Here is a 20,075-nt window from a genome sequence, read left to right on the forward strand (position 1 = left end):
AATGAAATGGACGTTTAGGCAGGTTATTGCGGTTTTCCTGTTGTTGGGTGTCGGTAATAAGCTGCTTAATCTTCTTCTTGTGACGCGTGGGACGAGGTGTGTGAGGTGTGTTGAAAGTTCAGTTGCTAATACAGTTTAGGTCGAGCACTAGGAACTCAGTGTAAAAGATAAAATTTATGTTCCTTCTCGTCTTAAAATTCTTGATCGACCAAACATGGGCCTCCCACACCATTCCCTCATTCACCCAATCAATTTAGCCATTGCGCTCTATAATTCTCTTCAATACTATATCCTGTACATACGACCATAGGGTGTGGAAAACAGGGCTTCCCGTCCGCTCAGCCGTACTTAAGTCACACGCCGGTGAGTTAGTAGTTGGGTGGGTGACCACCAGCGAATCCTCACTGTTGTATGTTTTTGTTTTATTTTTTTTTCTAAGTTATTATGTTAAGAAGAAAGAGTCTGACTGAATCTTGCTTGGCCTTGAAGGAAGGCGAGTGGGGTGGAGGATCATCTTCCTAGTTCATTCGGCCAATTCTCGAATCGAAAGCAGAACATAGATTGCCTACTTGGGCTTTGCTAAAAGATAACTGCCTAAATTTTTGATTTTAGAATTCAAATCTGAAATTAAATTAAAGAAGATCAACTCTTTAGTCCGATAATATCGCACTATTGTTCACACTTCTAACTCTGGAACAGGGTATATCGTGCGCCAATCAGTCCGCTTCAAAGCCTTGTCAACCTTCAAATAGTTACCTCCACGCTAATTTCACACATATGTTATAAGCCAATCGAATTTGACGCGCTGAACATTCAAGGCTTCCAAAAACATCTCCACAAGTTCGACTCTACCATGCCAAACTGCCTTTCCAAGTGGAGTATTGTGTCTCTTCTCCCTATCCAAAGAGATCTGGAGGGGTTGGCACCGCGTGCAAGCAGGGTTCGTACAAGGCGCGTTTTTCTGTGGATCGCAGCATAAAACAAAGCGGACCTGTTGTATTTATCTGTTGCGTGGACTAAAGCACCTCGTTCGAGAAGTAGATTCGCCGCAGTAGTCTCGTTTTACCTCGATTGACCAACAGACAAAGTGCTGGCGTTTTGCTCTCCCCAAATGTTGTGTCTGCCTGAAAGCCATTGTTGAGAAACCAAAGAATTGTTTCCGTTCTGCAGTTGCATATGGCTAGTTTGAAGAGTTTTAGACAAGTCTCATTCGTCGGAGCTAGATCCACGTCTGGCCTGGCCACTAGCGAGCGAAAGTTTGCAGGCGGACAACCATAAATGGCATATTCAAAGAGAGTCTCGAGTTGGGGGCCTGTCAAGTACCGCGCTGGTCTATATCTGCATGCAGTTCTCAACGAGCATAGCAAAAGATATCGCTCCACCATCCATAAGTGAGAATTACACTCCGCTTCGATTCCTAAGGCTTTCGAATGCTCCGGGCAGCGTCGCTTTCAATCGAAAAGTCTTGCTTGAAATAAACTGGAACCGACTTAAGGGTAAGCCCCTCTTAGCACATTCTGGGATTTTTCCAGTTGGGCCACTCTCCCTTTGGCGTTTCGCTTTATGAAAGTGTCGGGCATGCCAGGTAGCAAAGGTGCCCTGTGTCAAGAAAAGCAGTGGTGCAAAGAAGTGCGGGCTCTGCAAGCAGTGCAAAGCGAATTCTCTGGATTCAGCCATATTCAGAACGTTGAGTCAGTTTCAGAGCCTTCCAATTGTTGTGGCAAGATAATCAAGACTATCGCAATGACGGAGCATCTACGCCGTTGCAAAGGCAAGTGCAGCGGGTGTAAAAAAGCCGATGTTTCCTGTGTTCTGCAACCATACCAAAGCTGCTGTGACCGCTGCTACACACTTCGATATGACTGCGCCGATTTCACCCATAAGCTTCTCGTCATAGATGACTCCACAATCTGCGATCGATGTGAGAACAAGATCAATGCATATGACAAGCACCTGAGAAATTGCCCTTCTAAGTGTAACCAATGCACATGAGAGCAGGGTTCGGCAACCACAAGAAACAAGACTGTGAAAATTGTGCTAGCAAGGGATTTAAATGTATAGGCTCGTCTCACGCCGATATACTCGAAACGACGGAACAACCATGCAAGCATTGCGGACAGATTTACTTGGAACGCCGAATTCATTGGCACCAGATGCGTTGCAAAGGAAGGCGTGGTCGTTCCCAGGATCTCGACGTGCCTTGCACTCGCTTGCGGTGAGGAAAAGGGAAGTGCGACAGATGCACTCAAGATCAAGCTCAGTGTGATAGACCGTAGTTCAAAGATAAGAACGGCGTTTGAGATTGATAAGGACGCTTGCATACATATGTAGGTCGATAAAGGCTGGGTACAACCGACATTGAGTAGTTGAACTCGCCGACGAAGAACTAGCAGCCAGAAACACATATGGTTCTTGAAGGGGTTTCCTAGAGTATTGATATGCCTGTATTATAAGCAGTACTTGATTAGAGGAAGGGTTCGGGCTTTATGGCAAGTGAAAAATTAAATTCTCAAATAACAACAACCAGGCTGTTGGCACCAAGACCGGCCCTCGTGTGTTTACAGCGTTTCCCTCCATTTTTCTTTCCTTCTCGATCATGTTACCATTTTGGTCTCAATTAGACCATCTGATTCCCGTTCCCTTGCCTTCTCCATAACGTAAGTGATCCATCTTCTGTCTGCCTTCCCTATACTATATCGCTTATTCCAGCTCAATAGTGCCAGGGGGCTTTGAGGTTCTAGAAAGACGATGTTAGCTTAAGGCTCCAGACCAACAGAGGCGAAGACTTCTACTTACAAATCATAGACAACACGGGACACGCCCTCTACCTGATTGCAAATAGTGCGCGCAACATCCTGGGGTAGACAGGTTAGTAAGTGTAGAAAAAAAACCTTAGAAGGGTATTGAGCGTTTTGAGGGGATGGAGTGGCCCACCTTAAGGAAGGAGTTCTCGAAGTCAAAGACGTCTGCGCTCATGAAATCCTTAGTACCAACAGCACGGAGAATCACGATGTAACCCCAAACTCGCTGATCACCAAAGACACCAACACTACGATTAGTATCGAGACCAGCGAAGGCTTGAGATATCTAGGAGAAGAAAAGAATTAGCTTATACCTCGGGTGTTTTCGCTTTACGACCCAACTTACCTGGTCGTAAAGGCCAGCCTCCTTGATCATGGTGATGAAGATGTGGTCGGCCTTGCGGGCGATCTCCACTCGCTCCTTGGTAACGTCGCCGAGGATGCGAATGGCAATACCAGGACCCGGGAAGGGGTGCCGATTTACTAGCGACTCGTGTATGCCGAGCTGTCGACCAATGGCCTATACATTTTAGGTTAGTATAATTAAAGATAGAATCCACCTTATCAGGATTAACGTACCCTCACTTCATCTTTAAACAAAAGTCTGAGCGGCTCAATCAGCTATAGAAGTCACGTTAGCCTTCTCTGCGTTGATGAAGAGATAGAAAGTAGACTTACACGCAAACCTTGCTAAACGAGCCATTTTAGTCAGTAAGTAAGTCAAACGATACTGGGCTACTTCGACTTACGCCGTTCATCATGCGCTATATGCTGATTAGTTAAGACTTTCGTTGGGGACGGTGGTATTACTTACCTCAGGCAGACCGCCAACGTTGTGGTGAGCTATCTCCAATGTCAGCTTTTGTGTAATTCTTCTTTTGCATGACTTCAGGGTAGTCTTCCACCGAGACTCCGTTGACTTGCTTACTCTTGATAGTGGCAGAAGGCCCGCGGAAGCTTAAAGATTCGATACTGAAATACTATTAGTTTGGACTTAGCAATTAGCTCAAAATGACTTACACGTCGGGGTATAATGTTCCTTGTAGGAAAAATTCCACCTTCCCGGAGTTAGGGGTGTTCTCTGCTTCCTTCTCGATCTGGCGAGTTCTGTTAGCCAGGAATGAATATTAGAGAAGGTCAAGCGTACCCTGATAGCCTCTTTCTCGAACAGATCGATAACTTCGATATCGTCAGTATCCTGTCAATAACCAATCAGTGAGCTTGAAGTACGCACAAGTCGACCCAATGATCTTCCGCTTCTTTTCGGGATCAGAAACACCCGCAAGGCGACTCAAGAACAGCTCGCCAGCCTCAACAACTGTGAGATTAATACCCAGGTGTTTTCCGAGCGTCTCCTTGACCTGCTCGCACTCATTAAGACGCATACATCCAGTGTCGACGAGGATAGCTTTAAAGCGGTCGCCGATAGCATCACGCATTAGGGCCGCTCCAACAGTGCTATCCACACCACCGCTAACAGCCCCAAGGACGAGTGCTCGGTCACCAACAAGATCCCGGATACGAGCGATCTCAAGCTCGGCGAAGTCGCCCATTTTCCAATTCGGTTGAGCTTCGCAGATGTCAACACTGAAGTTGCGGAGAATCTCGCTTCCGCGGGGAGTCTATATCCGATTATTAGAGAGTTCTAGTGCAATGCCTTGGGGTCTTGGTGACAAACGTGTTCGAGCTCAGGGTGGAACTGGACGCCTGATTGCCTTGTATTAGCATATTTTCTTACTAGGCCACAAAGGCAGCTTAGAGGGAGACAAACCAAAGATGGGCTTCTGCTCGTGGGCGATGCCGGCGTACTCTGAGTTCTTGGTGGCACCGATGACCACAAAATCCTATTAAAGTCAATGGTAGTGCTCCGGAAATACGGACTCATTTCACTCACCGTAGGCAGGTTAACTAGCTTGTCGAAGTGGGACATGAACACAGGAATTTCCTCCCCTAAGCCAGCGAAAAGTCGGTCGACATTACTATTAACCTTGGTGATTTTAACGTCGGCGTGGCCATACTCTGCGAGAGAAGTGTCAGAATTAACTTCAGATAGTGTTCCAAAGGTTACAAACCTCGTGTCTCTCCGCGAGCAACATTTGTTGAGTCGATTCGCCATGCGATCTCCTGGCAGCCATAGCTAGGTGAATAGTATTAGTGTAGTACCGGTGTCGATGCTAAAGCAAGCCATACCAAATACCCCTATACCTCCCGTATTAGTCCAAGTGCAATTTTAAGGAATAGGCAGGAAGTACACTCACAGAATAGGTACACCAAGATCAAAAACACCGGGGTCAACATCTACACATATGAATATAAGTATAGGCAACAGGACGTTCGGGGGACGAAAACCTTACGGGGCGAGCCCTCGTCGTAGACAGAAGAAGGACCTAGTAGCTCAGTCAGACTTCGGCACAAACCATGCATTAATGACTTCATACCTCCAGAGAACACAATTCCTTTAGGTTTCCATGTCAGATCAGCGATCTTAGTGGTACACGGAAGCAGCTCAGCGAAGACGCCGAGAGCCCGAAGCCGACGCAGGATAAGATGGCTCGTTTGAGACTTCAACAACGGGAGTCAGCATTTGCCATTTAGAGGTCTCAGGAGCAAGGCAGTATCTGAAAGGTGCCGAAAGAGGGGCAGAGGGGTAAGGGGACTCCCGATACATACGCCAAAATCGAGAACGAGAATGGTCTAGAAAGTCAAATGTTAGCCAATCCATTCTTTATACGTTCGTAAATCAATTGCGCCTGCACGGTGATCGATCGCAAGTTGCGGAGAGCGAGGACAAGTGAGTTTCCAGGCTCGCCATTCAGCCCTCCGTAGGATATTGAGGGTACGTACGTCAAAGTTGTTGTGAGGCTCTTCGGCCTCGATAGTGGGAGCCATTATGATCGTGGTATCGGCGTATCGATATCGAGAGGATTGGCGGGGATCGCAAAGTCAGAGATGAAAAAAAATTGTTGGTACAGTAGTACCGCCTCCTAAATGGGACACCGCCTTTGAAATGGTGCGTCGTGGCTCGAGAAACAGTTTTTAGTGCGGCAGTACTCCCCTCACCCCTCCATAACAGTGGGGTTCTTTTGAGGGCGGTCTGGCATCGGTGTAAAAGGGTTGCCTTGTCTAGACTTGTGCTCCTATTGTGGCGTAATTTGTACCAAGCCCTGAACGACCTTTGACGCCTGATTGGCCTATGATTGTCTCGACTTTTACCCGTTAAAGGGAGGTGAGTTACTATTACCCCAGATATCACTCTCCGTTGAGGTGGTAAAGGCTGTGCCGACAAAGAATCAGCGTTCGACCCAAGACCTCGCCATGTCCCATTTGCCTATAAGAAAGGTAAATATAGAAACCTGTTGGACAATGTCGGTCATCTCATTAATGCCTCCATTCGTTTGCAGACGGAGCATTTCTTTGTTGGTTTCAGGGTATAAATACCCTGCTTTTGATAGACAGAACAGATCATGATTCCTCTTCTCTCTCCCCATAGGCCTTTGCTTGTAGTCTCAATAAAATTGCTCAATGTATGCGCATTTCGCCCGTATTTTATTGAATTGGATGATGTAGACATAGCTTTCATGAATAGTGTACAAATCTTCATCTCGGCTTTAATGAGCGTCATTCAGAGTCCATGCCATATTGATCGTTATTTGAATTGATATATTTATCAATCAGGCAAACTGCATATCAACCTCGTACCCATCTAAAAGCGCCTTAGAAGATTATTCAGTTATCTGAGTTTGGATAAACTGGTTCAATTCCGATTTCAAGGTAAAAAAAATGCATTATTCAGGTCTAAGTTCAGCAGCTATGTCAGGGACTTGATCCAGATGTTTCATTGTGAGCTGTGGAATCTTGACAGGGATTCCACTGCAGTATTTCCCACGGGAGTTCTTGCCTCGGCTGCCAGGTCCATTGCCCAATATTTCAAAATCCAAGGCTCCGATATAGCGGCACTCCAGCTGGGGTGGCAGACAATCGTATTGAATTCTCGTCTCTACAATGTTTAGCCATTGCTTTAGCATGGGATGAGGTGATAATGGGATTTACCCAGTCCCACAGGCGGTGAGTGAGCTTATTATTTATTATTTATTTATTAATTTCTGTCTGGCAGAAACCCAGTTAGGCAGGTAGGGCTTAGGGTTTAATTTCTTTTTTTACAATTCTGCTTACTAACCAGTAAATGCTCTGTTCCCCGCTAACCCTAACTAAGACTAGCTACATAGTTGTTGTGGTGGCCTGAGGTCATAATTGATGCCTCAGGCATCAATCCCTTGTTTGCTGGTATGTAGTCGGCAGTTTGCCTTTCTCTAGAAATCTACTCTTTCCCTTCTTTTCTTCCTGGCCCTACATAGTAGTTCCGAGAGGTTATGAGCCCTCGATTTTCGAAGCTATCATCTCAAGGAAGGTATTTTCATTCCTTTTATCATCATTTCTACCTGTGCTATACAGAGCCCTGGAGAGACTCGAGATAGAGATAAGATAGAGGTAAGAACCTATAATAATAACCCCGCTTTTATCTGGCCACGTATATTATTACTTCTAGTTATAGCTATATGTAGATACTAAGATACTAAGTGTTTTAGAGGAACGGTATAATCTAATAATATTTAGCAATTCTTTAACTAAAGAGGGTTAGTAGTAGTACGGTAGTCGCGCAGCCGATAGTAATTCCTTACCTAGTTCTCACCCTATCTATAATATACTCACCCTTCTTACCCCCAGTCGCGCCAGTTTAAAGTAGCGCTTACCCATTTCTCACCCTAGCGACACCTACCTAACTACCAGCCGCACTTAAGCCACACGCCAATGTTGGGTGGGTGACCACCACCGAATCCTCACTGTTGTATGTTTTTGTCTTTTTTTGCTCTTTTTAGATAGGTAGATTGATAGCTAACGCTCTAGAATGGGTTATTTTTAAGTATGCAGGTAAGTTCAAATGTAAGTGGTATGCAAGATTGATTTAACCATATCCACTTCTGCCAAATCTGTCCACTTCTGTACATCTTCATATCCTTAGTCTAGGTGGTGGCGTTCAGACTCCATTACTTCCTATGCATCCCTGGTTACTGTTGTAGTCTGTTCCATACCAAGGGGATAGTTCTGTTGGATTCCAGATATCAGAGGATTTGTCGCTACGATAATTCTGCCGTTCAGGCAAAACCAACTCTCATATGGCCACCTATGTGGGGGGAATTTGATTGACGAATAGTAAATTGAAAGAACGCTCAGAATCAGAAGAAACTAGAAAATATGCGATGTACCAAGTGCAATATGGTAGAGTTTGCTTCTTTCGCCTCCTTTCGATACGTTCTCAACTTTTTTATGCGGGGCGAATGAATTTTGCCTCTCACCGCCACGAAGGCCCTATATCTCCTCAGATGCCCCGCATCTTTTAATTCTCTTCATCAACACCTCGTGACTCCCACTTTCTTTCAAAATGTCTAAGATCTACGTCGGGTATGTCAAATTCCATCTATTCGTGACTCTTGATACTGACTGTTACTAGAAACCTTTCATGGCACACCAGCGACGAGTCGCTGCGCGCGGCCTTCGGTGAGTTCGGCAACATTGTCGACTCTGTACGTGAAAATCCGAATTTTCCCTTTCGCTTCAGACCACTAACATTCTCTCTCTCTTCAGATCGTCATGGTTGACCGTGAGACTGGCCGCTCCCGCGGATTCGGTTTCGTCACCTTCTCTTCCGCTGAGGAGGCCGAGGCCGCCATCAACGCTCTTAACGAGCAGGAGTACGTTTTTTTTCCAATTCCCCTACAAAACCAACACATCCACTAACCTCGCTCCAGTCTCGATGGTCGTCGCATCCGTGTCAACCTCGCCAACGCTCGCCCCGCCGGTGGCTCTGGCTTCAACGGTGGTGGTGGCGGTGCCGGTGGTGGCCGCTGGTAAACGTGATCAGTGACCTTGAAAAAGTGCGCGATGGTTATGCGGAGAAAAACGTGATATTTTGACGCTTAGCGTTGATGAACGGTGCCTTTGTGCGCCCATGAGAAATCAGTCACAAGGCAGTTACTAGAGTTACTCCAGAAGTAGATAGTATTTTCCCTCGATGTTTCATATACCTCTAGGACATTTGGAATTTCAATTCAGAGCCGATCATCTCGTGCACTGATTTACACAAATATTTTGGTTTTTTTTTCTTTTTTTTTCTGTAAATTTTTTTAAAGACTTGTGCCCAACTTGATGCAAGGGTGCCATAAGGCTAGACTTAGATTAAACCTATTGGTCGCATTCTACATATCTCACAAGTGGTGTCACTGGCAATTGCAAAGGGGGAACACATGCGTGTCCTCTGTATGAAAATTTGGCTCCGCTCTGAAAATTTCAAAAATTTCAAAAGTTTTCATCAGGGCAGGATGTTATTGACCTGTCCGACCAACTAAATCTTGGTTGTTTGATGTTTGTATGAGCTCACCTTATACTTTTGTCTCTAGCAAGTGTCCATGTAGTTTCTCATGTAAATCAGACACAATTGAAGTCACAATGTGACAAAAATACATTTCTTGACATGCCACCAAGGCGGCTCAAAGGCCTATACCAAGAACCTTTTCCCCTGTCTCTCCTATAGCTTTCAGCCTCATATCAACATACAAAGCTCTGGAACCTTGCACTGACTAAAAATAGTTCGAACATTACCGACGTCATTGGCCAATTGTTCCCAAAGAGCGATGCCCCGCGGCTCAGCCACCTGGACCCACTGCCTGTTTATCAACATTCTTTCTACTTTGATACACAACACACATACACACACACACACACACACACACACATACAATATGGCACCTCATGATGGCCTCGTCCACCCAAAAGAATACGACATCAAAGACAGCAACGTCGAGCTAATCGGCACCGACCTCGACCACCGCGTCAAGTACAACTCATCCCTCACCGAACCCGCCTGGCAAACCATCCCCAAAACCCCAGGCCTCCTAATCTGGCGCATCGAAAACTTCCAAGTAATCCCCTGGCCGAAAGAAAAAACCGGCCAATTCTACGACGGCGACAGCTTCATCGTCCTCCACACCTACAAAGTCGGCGACGACAAGCTCGGCCGCGATATCTTCTTTTGGCTCGGCAGCAAAACAACCCAAGATGAAGCCGGCGTCGCCGCATACAAGACCGTCGAGCTGGATGAGTTCCTGCATGGAGCTGCGACACAGCACCGCGAGGTGCAGCAACACCCCTCCGACGAGTTCCTCGCTTTGTTCCGGAACTATGGGATTCGGTCGGGTGGTGTGCGCTCGGGATTCACGCATGTTGAGCCTGAGGCTCGGGCGGATGTGTTGACTTTACTGCGTGTTTTTAAACATCCTGGTATTGCGCGCGTTGATTCGCTTATTGTGCATGAGGTCGAGCCGAGGTGGGAGAGTCTCGATGAGAACGATGTGTTTGTTTTGGATAAGGGGGATAAGATTTGGGTTTGGCAGGGGAAGAAGTGTAGTCCGATGGAGAAGGCTAAGGCTGCGCAGGTGGTTAATGATATGACGCAGGCGAAGCATGTTGATGTTGAGGTTTTGTCTCAGCTTGAATCTAGGTCGAAGATCTTTGTTGATTTGCTCGGTGGGAGGGATGTCGCTCCGTCTACCTTGGAGGCGTCGAGACCTGGGCGGTTTTCGAAGAGGGGTGTCGATGAAAGTGCTCGTTCGCGCAAGCTTTTCAGACTCAGTGATGCGTCTGGGGAACTGTCTTTTGATCTTGTTAAGGATGGAGAGCGGGTTGACCGGTCTGATTTGGATGGGAATGATGTTTTCCTTTATGATACTGGAAACAGGGTCTGGGTTTGGCAGGGGTCTGAGGCTAGTGCGAGTGAGAAGGCGATGTGGCTCAAGGTTGCGCAGTTCTATGTTCGGAAGATTCAGGAGGGTCAGGAGTCTTCTGAGGCGTATCTTACGCCGATTTCGAAGGTTTCGCAGGGCTATGAGAGTCCAGCATTCTTGAAGGCCTTGGAGGTCTGAATTGTACATATATCATAACTGTGACATAAATGAAATAAATAATCTTACAAGATCCAATATCTATTTTATTCCCTTAGATCAGAACGTACTCTTGTACGCCTTTATCCAAAGCATCGGCCTGTTTCCGCAGCACATCAGCCCGGAATCTCCTAAAGGCAGTCTCGATTCTCTTTTTGCTCTCGGGATCCGAAGTAATAGTCCTCGTTCCTTTCGCCGCACCGCCAGCAAAGCCTACACACAATTCCAAGTTAGCACAATCCCAAACAACCATCACATCAAAGGGAATCTTACCAAGCTCTCCACCCAAAAGCAATCCACCGACCGAGGCAAAGAAATAAGTCGCGACATCACCCAAAGTAGTGGGTTTCAACAGCGGCGTGAGATCAGGAATATCCTCTAAACACACGATTTAGCCACATCGATCATTTTCACCTCAAGCACCCCAAAGAAACATACCAGTCCTTCCATCTTCAAACATAACCTTCGTAGGTTTCTGTTGCGCACGAATAGCAGAGAAGAACGCCTTCCGCGAACCGCGTAGTCGGATGGCGGCTAGAAGACCGAGACTCACACCGACCGCAGAGCCGACTGTCGTCCACAGGGAAATTGAAGATGCAGCTGCATTGAGCTTGTCGCGGTCTCCAGATTGTAGATCGTGTTGGAGGTGTTCGTCGGCGAGTTTGGCTAGCTCGTCGGAGCGGCGTTGGCGGAGGATGGCGAAGGATTCGGACATTTTGATCAGGATTGTGTAGAGAAGGAGGTGTTTGGATATCTGTAAGAAGGAGATTGTCAAGAGGAAGAAACGTGTAGCTTGAAATAGTCCTGGAGCTTCCAAGGTAGCTCCGGTGGTGACGTCATGGTGGCCCGGCTCGGCTTGGAAGTCCAACTTGACGTTTGGAGAGGCACAGAGAATATTCTAAGGCAATTGAATTCTCTCCTTGTCGGTGGAGCGTCGGGGTGAACCCACATTTGGAAGCACACCAGGGTTGACTTATTGTTGTCACTCACATATCTCTTTCGGTCTCAAGTCGGAATATATTTCCACGTCTCCCCGTTCACATGCTTTATCTGATCCGACTTGAGCTGGACATGGAATTTATATGCAATTAACACGCCTAGACACTCATGCAGGAACAGCCGGACGCCTAATTAACCCTATTCCCCCGCTGATGTGAGAGTCATTCCTCGGGACCTTCAATATATATAGAACCTCTACCCGTCAAAACACATAACTAAATCAACCGTCCTACCATAATACTACAACAACACCTGAAGTAAACTCTATAAGACACCAGAAACTCCTAAAATGTTCCGCTTCCTCACAGACAAGTACTTAGCCCGAACCCCAACCCCTCCTCGTAGTCAGCGCCGGTCTCCCCACACAGCAATATCCTCCCCCTAAGCCGCCCTAAAACACTTATACATAACACATGACCCCATGCCTGCACATCGCCCAAATCAAGACCTCCTAATCGCAACCACTCACACCAATGACACCCCAACACGCCAAAAACAACTCTCCACTCTAATCTCCGGCCACGCCGCTCTGCGATATGCCAACTGTATTCTATCTCCCCAATCTGCTAGAAATGTATCCTGATGTACAGGTAATTCCATCGGCGCATCCTAATCCCAACGCCGAGACATGGGCTGGGAGTTGTCGTGAGAGTTTAGGGTTCTTTTTTACACTCCAATTCGCGGTTACTGGGTTTATCGGTATACCTGGGTACCTACCTAGGTAGCCTTATACATGACTGTTGGGGTTTGGGATGGTTTGATATATTTTAAATTGTTTTTGATTGTTTTTGATGTCGGTTCCCATCATATCATACATAAGAGAGCCCGATGCACACTAGATAGGTTAGTCTTGCCCAGGACGTACAGGGAGAAACGGGGACGTACTCATAATCATCTGGACCCCAACAGCCCACAGATGCCACTGCCCGGATCGAGTCGAGCCGTTACTAACTGTTATGGTAGGCTGAGGCGGTGCTGTGTATGCAGGCAGACTCGGGTTACCGGTGCTATCATCGAGCTGCTTTTCACGGGTCTTGCTGATTGTACCATTATACGTAGAGGTGGATTTTGGCGCATTGAGGAAACCTTCTTTCTCTGCTTCTTGAATGGCCGCCCACCAGACCGATGCCATTTCCTTGTAGCCAGCTGCTGTGGGGTGGATTTTATCCACGAATTGGTCCCACTGAATGAAGGTGCTCATATCAGCGATGACGAGACGATCATTTTGTGCTCGGCGATCCGCTGCAAGTTTTAGATACTGTGTGCTGATTTCTGTGGCCAATTCGGGGCCCTTTCCATTGTATGTGAGAGTTGATAGGATGATGGTTGTGTTGGGGATGTTGTCGAAGAGGTATGTTAGGAGAGAGTCCATCCGCTTGCCTGCGGTGTCTACTTTGTAATCTTGTAGAGCATCATTTGTGCCAGCACTGTGGGGGATATGTTAGTGTCACAGAAATGTTTGCACCAGCCATTTGAGACCCACTTGAGAAGGATTAGATTAGGTTGCTGGGGGATGATCGTCTTGGCATGAGCTGCTATTTGATCAATTCTCCAGCCGACATGTCCATCATGGTCCTGGCAAACAGTCAAAATGTATTCTTTAATGAGAGGACAAAAGCAACAACCGGGTAACTCACATTATCATGCATAGTACCACTCTTCAGGGTACCAATCATGTCAACCTCCCATCCAGCATAACGCAACTGCTCTCGAAGCCATTTCCGATATCCATTTCCATCTTTCGATTTGTACCCTCTGGTAATAGATGCACCGAGGGGCAAAATCCTCAGCGGAAACGGCTTTGTGTCACGGGCTTGCAGCGCAGAGACATCGGAGTCTGACAGATCAGAAATGGCAGACGATGCTGATACCAATGTCAGCCATATTAGACAAGCCTGGACAACCCAGAAAATGGGCGTCGACTGCCTCATGGTGTGTAGAATGATTTGCAGGAACGTTAACCGGGAATCCCCATTTTCTTATATTTACTGAATAAATTTCAACGTCAGATTCGGGCGATCAGATGTGCTTTCTTAGCCTCTTGATTTGCCAGTAGATTTTGCGTGAGCTAATTTAGGCCCACTGGGGGGCTGGGCAGAACTCAGGGGCGATCTCACACTATCTAAGCCTCAGTCGGATAGGCCAAAACCAAACTGGTTGTGACCCCTGGCGATCTTTGAGAGCCAATGTAAGTTCATTGTTTTATCAATGCTGCCTTGAATTATAGGAATATATGTCTGAATTGGGCAGAGGGAAGAGATATTTTATTGGAGGCTGGTCACACAGCAATACTATTCCCATTCGGGTATAGTCTAAGAAAACATCACTGAGACTTTCAGGGTCTTGACTTTGTGACTTTTCATTTTGATAATTTCCACATTGTACATTCTAGTCCAATTTGCCAACTCTATCCTGTGGTTTAACCTTATCAACCATCCCGGCTATACCCCCATTACACTATATGCCAAGACTTTTTGTCCCCGAGGCTTGTATAGTGCTTCCCCTCGCGAATCAACACCGAGGGTTCATTTCGCTTGTCCGCCTGGGCGCCCGAGGAAATGGTCCCTGATACACTGGGGCGTCGACCCATAGCACAAGTTGACCATCTGAAGTCTGGACATAGCCCACGTGCATGCTCCGGTGACTCAGGCCTATATTCTATCGGGTATTATTGCTGTGCAATGATGTAGTGTGAGGCTCTGGGATGCATGTCCCATATCATGGACCTCAGGATAAGATGCGCCCCATCGCTTCGGGCAAGTGAAGAGCTTGCCCAGGCGATAGATGGACTGGGCTCAGACAACGGAAGCGGGGGCTAACTTGTCAGTTTGAGGCAATATACTTACACGGAGGAGTGCCCGTGAAACACGTACAAAGGTTCAAAAGATATAGAGTACTTGGCGGTGATTTTGGCGGACTATCTGGCAGCGGCTGCTTTGATCAGATGATTCATTGAGAGTGAATATGAACTGACTAGCTCACCCATAGGCCACCTTGATACCTTTTCGCTACACTTGTTGCTGGGTCGAGTCTAAGCTGCTAGATTCGTACAGAATCCATGAGGCTTAATACTCGAGCTTACAGCCACCCGGGTTGATCAACATCCTCGGTTATTTTTAGATCAATAGAGCAATCGCGAGCCTAACAAAGAAAAATGTTCGAAAGAACATAGTCGATTTATCCAATCACTTCTCCTTACCCTGCGTAAGAAGCATATCCCCATTGGCGCCGCCACGCTGCATCAGACCGTCTTGTAAGAAAAAGAATTCTAGACGCACGGACCTTAGCGGGATCTTTTACCTGCACTCTTTGGGCATTTTTGTGCATATCATTGAGGCTCTTAAAGATTATGCGATGGCAGTGCAGTGCCATGGCCCCAATGTGGCCAATTGTGCGCATTATTCCTCAGACCCCGTAAGCCAATGCGCCTTGGGCATTATTGGAAAAGCAAAATTAGGGTTGCCTAAAATTATTCCAAATTCCGGCCTCATGAGGTATTTACCATTGGCCAGCCGGGCAAACGGCACAGTCCAAAACACTGGTTTGGGAAATGATTGCACTTGGATCGACTAGGAGTACGTAGACTAGTATACTGATGTTAGTTGGAAAGGAAAACATGCCTCATAGAAGCTATACCTATACGGAGTACTCAGGCTCATCATCACGTGGGTAAGCAAGGATACCTAGAAAAGCCCCATGCCGCGATAAATTCAACCTAACAACAATCTACAATAGAGAGACACTGATGGATCTACGGGAAAGCAATTAGACGCTACTCTGTCACGCCCGGCCACGCTATGTCTTCTTGTAGCTTTAACTGCTCAGCTCCCGCCCCCGCATTTTCTCCAAACAGCGATATCACTGGGATTGGAGTATGCATTTCCCCATAGATCTGTCTTTCGTCCACGGGCGCGTCTCACATACTTAGATTATTATCAACAATATCGTGACTGCCGGCTTCGCCGTAGTCCTCATTTGCGTCCACTACATCACCGTCCATGATCCAACCCGCGAACCGTGTCGAAAAGATGATCAAACTCCAACTCCGTTTCGACCTAACCCGATAGACGTAAACACCTTAGCACAGATCAAAGCAACCTTCTGGCAGGCACGTTTCGTCACAAATGGCAGCAAAAAACTCTCAAGCTCCTTACTCAAAGTGGGTCAATTTTCATCAGATCCGATTAGTGAATCAGAAATGGCTAAGAATAACCTCGAAAAAAAAAATAGTGTATCAGAGCATTCAGCGATATGCAAATAGGGATAGGTTTCAGTATCCTAATTAGCGGGATTCTCAAGCTTAAATGCGGGCTGTCAACCTACCATTGGCAAGTCATCGTTCAGCTAGCCTGGATTTCCTGCCTGACTCAGTTATCTTGCTTAACGCTTCTGCGTGACTATCTCCGCAACCACCCTACCGAGCGGATATTAAGGTTACTAGCAGTGGGTGCATTGGTGATAATATTACTCGTCGGGATTAGTTTTACCGGGAACTATCACTGGGCCTTTGACGCAGATAATAACGATCGCCCGAGTTTTAGTGACTCTGCAATCTGCTATATGCGCCCTCGTCCGGGGATGAACTCGGCATTTTTGTCCATGAATTACTCAATGATCTTGTTAATCCTTGGATTTATTTTGAGGGTGATTAGCGTCTACGATACACTTTCAGTTGGTGTTGAGCAAGCCAGAACTTTCCTTTCAAGACATATACGAAGGGTGCTACGCATTGTCTATGACTGGAGCATTACGCACGACAAGAGCCAAGCATCTAGGCCCCCACGGGGTTTGAGATTGATGCTTTTCTACATTCCTCTCTTATCTGTCTACACCACGTGCTGGGTGCTCGTGGATGTGTTGGATTCTACTGCTAAAGAGGTCAGCTTTCATACACGGGAAGTTTGTTGACTACGTGCTATGTTTTCTAACTTACCCTTTAGGTTCTCTGGTTGATTATGGCCTTCGTCTTTGGTATTTTTCGATTGATATTGACCATATATCGACCGGAAAAGATGGGCCTCGAGGGTTCGTTGACTGGTTTCAATGATTGGTCGTATGGTCAAATTGCTTCTGTGGTATTACTAGCTCCACCGCTCATCACAATAGTTGAGTACTTCCAGGAAGGTGAGTGAAATATGGTGATCATTATCTAGGATCAACTAGGAGGCCTAATACTCGCGTAGAATATGAGCATTTCGCACCAGAGACGACCCCCGCACCAGAGACAATCCTTGCACCAGAGACGATCCTTGCACCAGAGACGATCCTTGCACCAGAGACGATCCTTGCACCAGAGACGATTATTGCACCAGAGACGACTCCCGCACAAGACAAGACGACTCCCACGCCAGAGACGACTCCTACACAAGATGATGAATCACTTCTCTCTGACAACCAAACCGTACCCGGACTCTTTTCTGACCCAAACCGAAACCCCATGGACCTGAACGACCCCGACAATGATTGGGTCTCGCACCCCAAAATATCCAATCAGGTCTTTATAGCCCTAGCCAATTTTTCTTTCCGGGTTATCAGCATGTCGGCAGAACGTGGTCCTGGCTACATGAGCGGGTGGCTCTTAGATGGTACCACCCTCTTCTTGGGTCTTTGGGTTTTTATACTCATTCTTTTGTCTTTGTTGGCGGAGACTGTATTTTCGGAAAGGAGACCTTTATTTAACTATTTTTTACATTTCGTGCTTAAGATATACAGTCTTTTGTTTGGGAATTTCCATATCTCCATTTGGGCGAAGTTTGTTTATTGTTTCGCGCCATTTCCCATTCTCGGTGTTTTCGCGTTTCTACTTTGGGATTGACAATCTAACATCAATGTTCCATTTTCTTTCAAGTCTGTCTATATCTCAAGATATGTATGGTCACTATTCTTGCTTTCTGATTCGCCCTACCCATGTTATTCACAGGTCCGAATACTACAGATTTTATCCGACAGAATTTAGGCCACGTACGGGATGCTTTCTCGTACCCCTAAGACCAGAAGGTTAACGATTGGCAGTCGATACACATCGGGAGACACAGAGCCGTTGCGATCGACAGAGATTTCGCTCAATTCTGAAATGAAGCCCAAAATGAATGAGGCAAATCAACCTCATCATGAGTCTCCGTTTGAATGAGTCCGTTCTTGATGACAGAGCTATGAGGTATATCGTTCCACCAAGGCTTAGAGTATATTGCGAACATCTTGTCAAGCGTGCCAAAGCCAAGTTCTATTGTCTCTTGTCGGCTGGTAAATTCGGCACGAACAGTGCATCCTTCGCACCGTCGGAGAGACAAAATATTATATATATAATATATTATATGATAAAGTGATTTGGGGCCAAAATGAATTATGTAATTTTTGGAAGCTGCATATTCGGGGATCTTTGCGGCCATTCGTGCTCGGGCCAAATCATGTGCCGATGATCTGAGAGAATGACTCGCTGCGAGCCCAAAGTTCCTGGGCATGTTCCCCAAAGTCCTTCCGCGTCTTAGCTATCCAGCCACTGATGAGACATCTCTAACTAGGTGAAAATATTTGTTAAGAGTATCGACTAGATATTGTCCATTTGTGTCCTATTTAATGGGCTTCTCGAGACCTCCATTTCCCCAAACTTGATCAGATTGTCGCATAAAGTCATTACACTCCACAATAAATCACAATCAAAAGCCTCTATCATGACTTCTACACAACAAGATCATATCGTTCTTCTTGTCGATACCCCCTTCTTTGAAAACCTACCCGCCTGGGTCACCGACAACTTCACCGTCACCCCTGGAGGTTCCCACGATGGCCAACCATCTCGCAACAAATTAGTCATCTTCGCTGACGGCAGCTACCTGGAGTTCTTCAACTGGTACGACACACCACCGTCTCTGGACGATGAGAACTTGCCGATGAGATTCTGGGGGCGAAAGACCCCAGGACTGATTGACTTTGCAATCACCGATACAACCCACTCCGCCGAGGAATCGGTTGGGACGGTCAATGAACGATTGTCCTCGGGGCCCGAGAAGGATGCCGGTCTTGGTGTCAAACTCGGTACGCCGATTGCAGGATCACGCAAAAAAGCTGACGGCTTGGAGATCAAGTGGAAGGTCACACGGCCAGAATTCTCCAAAGGTGAAAAAACGCCCGGTCAAGAGCTTTTCGCCGACGGCAGAATTGACGTCCCATTCTTCTGCCACGATATCACTCCGCGAACAGACAGGGTCCCAAGTCTGGACGAGAAGAAAACGACGCATCCTTGCGGTGCCGTTGGAATAGCGGCCTGTGATATCCTCGTGCCCAAGCACCTGCAAACCGAATATGTCCGCGTCTATTCCAAGATCCTAGGCTCCAACGTCGAACCTGCCGCCGGGAAAACCTCGCATATAATCGACATTGGTGTGCCCCAGGGGCATACCCGTTCGACGGTAGTTGTGCGTGCTGCCGAGACTGAACGAGACATCAAGCGTATGCAAGAGAGGGGAATTGGATTCTCTGATCTTGTCATCGCTGTCAAGTCCGATGGCCCTGGCGACGAGATGAGGCGCCCGTTGGGCTCCACGGGTATCGAGTCCACGATCTGGCTAGAGAAGTCAAAGGGAATCTAGTAACGTGTTAGTGCGTATCTGTTGGACCTTGGACCATTCCATGCTTGTTTTGCTTCCAGACTGAGCAGATTGTTTGTCAGACTCGGGTATAAATACCCTGCTTTTTTGCTAGATTGAACGACAATGGTTCTTCTTTCTCTTCCTCCTTTTTGCTAGTAGCTGTAACAGTATCTGCGCAGGTAGTTCATTCTAGTATTCACTTGTTGCCAATTTCAGACAGCTTGCAGTAAGGGGGAGACTAATCCGCGCGGGTGAAGTGGGCATCAAACATGATATTATTTGGCTGGATTATCTAAAATTGCTACAAATTGGTTCCTAATTCATGTTTCAACCTCGGTGATGCTCTTGCAACGCCATATTATGTTCTATTCCTATCACGGACTTCTTTGCGCGTGCCTCGCCTCCCTTCGCCCTGAAGAGCTTCAACCCAACAACAAACGAGCTTCAACCCAAGACAGCGAAACTAACTCAATATAGTAATTCACAGGTCGTTTACATGGCAAAAGAACTTGAAATTTTGCTTACAAAAGATAAAATCTTTTTATTATAATTCTCAACTTCTTAATATCTGTGGTTACATTTATCCCATTCTCCAGTGCCGCACCTCCCGCCCCTCATCCTCGTGGTTGCCCTCGACCTTGAGCCAGACTGGCAAGAACTTGATGATTTGGCCATATAATCCCATTTAACTT

The 20,075-nt window shown here is 46.7% G+C and overlaps 8 protein-coding genes across 8 annotated transcripts; 4 read left to right on the forward strand and 4 right to left on the reverse strand.

Annotated features, from left to right (window-relative positions):
• Positions 1-2,700: 2,700 nt before the first annotated feature.
• Positions 2,701-5,690, reverse strand: N7517_003967 (glutamine-hydrolyzing GMP synthase; the record flags this gene model as incomplete). Its single annotated transcript, XM_056721697.1, has 21 exons — positions 2,701-2,737; positions 2,797-2,855; positions 2,935-3,087; positions 3,148-3,321; positions 3,381-3,422; positions 3,480-3,491; positions 3,551-3,565; positions 3,616-3,644; positions 3,730-3,773; positions 3,822-3,898; positions 3,949-3,980; positions 4,036-4,423; positions 4,480-4,508; positions 4,573-4,645; positions 4,696-4,820; positions 4,874-4,938; positions 5,060-5,099; positions 5,156-5,188; positions 5,240-5,363; positions 5,472-5,495; positions 5,646-5,690. 21 exons carry the CDS (start codon positions 5,688-5,690, stop codon positions 2,701-2,703), a joined length of 1,620 nt encoding a protein of 539 aa, XP_056577947.1.
• Positions 5,691-8,241: 2,551 nt separating this feature from the next.
• Positions 8,242-8,711, forward strand: N7517_003968 (RNA recognition motif domain-containing protein; the record flags this gene model as incomplete). The annotated part of the gene is made up of 4 exons (XM_056721698.1): positions 8,242-8,261; positions 8,311-8,383; positions 8,445-8,551; positions 8,609-8,711. The coding sequence occupies 4 exons, from the start codon at positions 8,242-8,244 to the stop codon at positions 8,709-8,711; spliced, it is 303 nt and encodes a 100-aa protein (XP_056577948.1).
• Positions 8,712-9,598: 887 nt separating this feature from the next.
• Positions 9,599-10,777, forward strand: N7517_003969 (gelsolin family protein; the record flags this gene model as incomplete). The annotated part of the gene is made up of 1 exon (XM_056721699.1): positions 9,599-10,777. One exon carries the CDS (start codon positions 9,599-9,601, stop codon positions 10,775-10,777), a length of 1,179 nt encoding a protein of 392 aa, XP_056577949.1.
• A 73-nt stretch (positions 10,778-10,850) lies between these two features.
• N7517_003970 (uncharacterized protein) lies at positions 10,851-11,510 on the reverse strand (the record flags this gene model as incomplete). The annotated part of the gene is made up of 3 exons (XM_056721700.1): positions 10,851-11,008; positions 11,069-11,173; positions 11,234-11,510. The coding sequence occupies 3 exons, from the start codon at positions 11,508-11,510 to the stop codon at positions 10,851-10,853; spliced, it is 540 nt and encodes a 179-aa protein (XP_056577950.1).
• A 1,093-nt stretch (positions 11,511-12,603) lies between these two features.
• N7517_003971 (SGNH/GDSL hydrolase family protein) lies at positions 12,604-13,725 on the reverse strand (the record flags this gene model as incomplete). The annotated part of the gene is made up of 4 exons (XM_056721701.1): positions 12,604-12,629; positions 12,680-13,221; positions 13,278-13,369; positions 13,432-13,725. The coding sequence occupies 4 exons, from the start codon at positions 13,723-13,725 to the stop codon at positions 12,604-12,606; spliced, it is 954 nt and encodes a 317-aa protein (XP_056577951.1).
• A 1,254-nt stretch (positions 13,726-14,979) lies between these two features.
• Positions 14,980-15,193, reverse strand: N7517_003972 (uncharacterized protein; the record flags this gene model as incomplete). Its single annotated transcript, XM_056721702.1, has 2 exons — positions 14,980-15,044; positions 15,073-15,193. The coding sequence occupies 2 exons, from the start codon at positions 15,191-15,193 to the stop codon at positions 14,980-14,982; spliced, it is 186 nt and encodes a 61-aa protein (XP_056577952.1).
• Positions 15,194-15,591: 398 nt separating this feature from the next.
• On the forward strand, positions 15,592-17,609 carry N7517_003973 (uncharacterized protein; the record flags this gene model as incomplete). The annotated part of the gene is made up of 5 exons (XM_056721703.1): positions 15,592-15,666; positions 15,723-15,953; positions 16,025-16,672; positions 16,735-16,918; positions 16,978-17,609. 5 exons carry the CDS (start codon positions 15,592-15,594, stop codon positions 17,607-17,609), a joined length of 1,770 nt encoding a protein of 589 aa, XP_056577953.1.
• Positions 17,610-18,465: 856 nt separating this feature from the next.
• Positions 18,466-20,062, forward strand: N7517_003974 (VOC family protein; the record flags this gene model as incomplete). The annotated part of the gene is made up of 2 exons (XM_056721704.1): positions 18,466-19,339; positions 19,980-20,062. 2 exons carry the CDS (start codon positions 18,466-18,468, stop codon positions 20,060-20,062), a joined length of 957 nt encoding a protein of 318 aa, XP_056577954.1.
• Between the last annotated feature and the right edge of the window lie 13 nt (positions 20,063-20,075).

The sequence above is a fragment of the Penicillium concentricum genome, assembly GCF_028827145.1.
Source record: "Penicillium concentricum strain IBT 3081 chromosome Unknown utg000002l_segment0_segment0, whole genome shotgun sequence".
NCBI classification, from domain to species: domain Eukaryota; kingdom Fungi; phylum Ascomycota; class Eurotiomycetes; order Eurotiales; family Aspergillaceae; genus Penicillium; species Penicillium concentricum.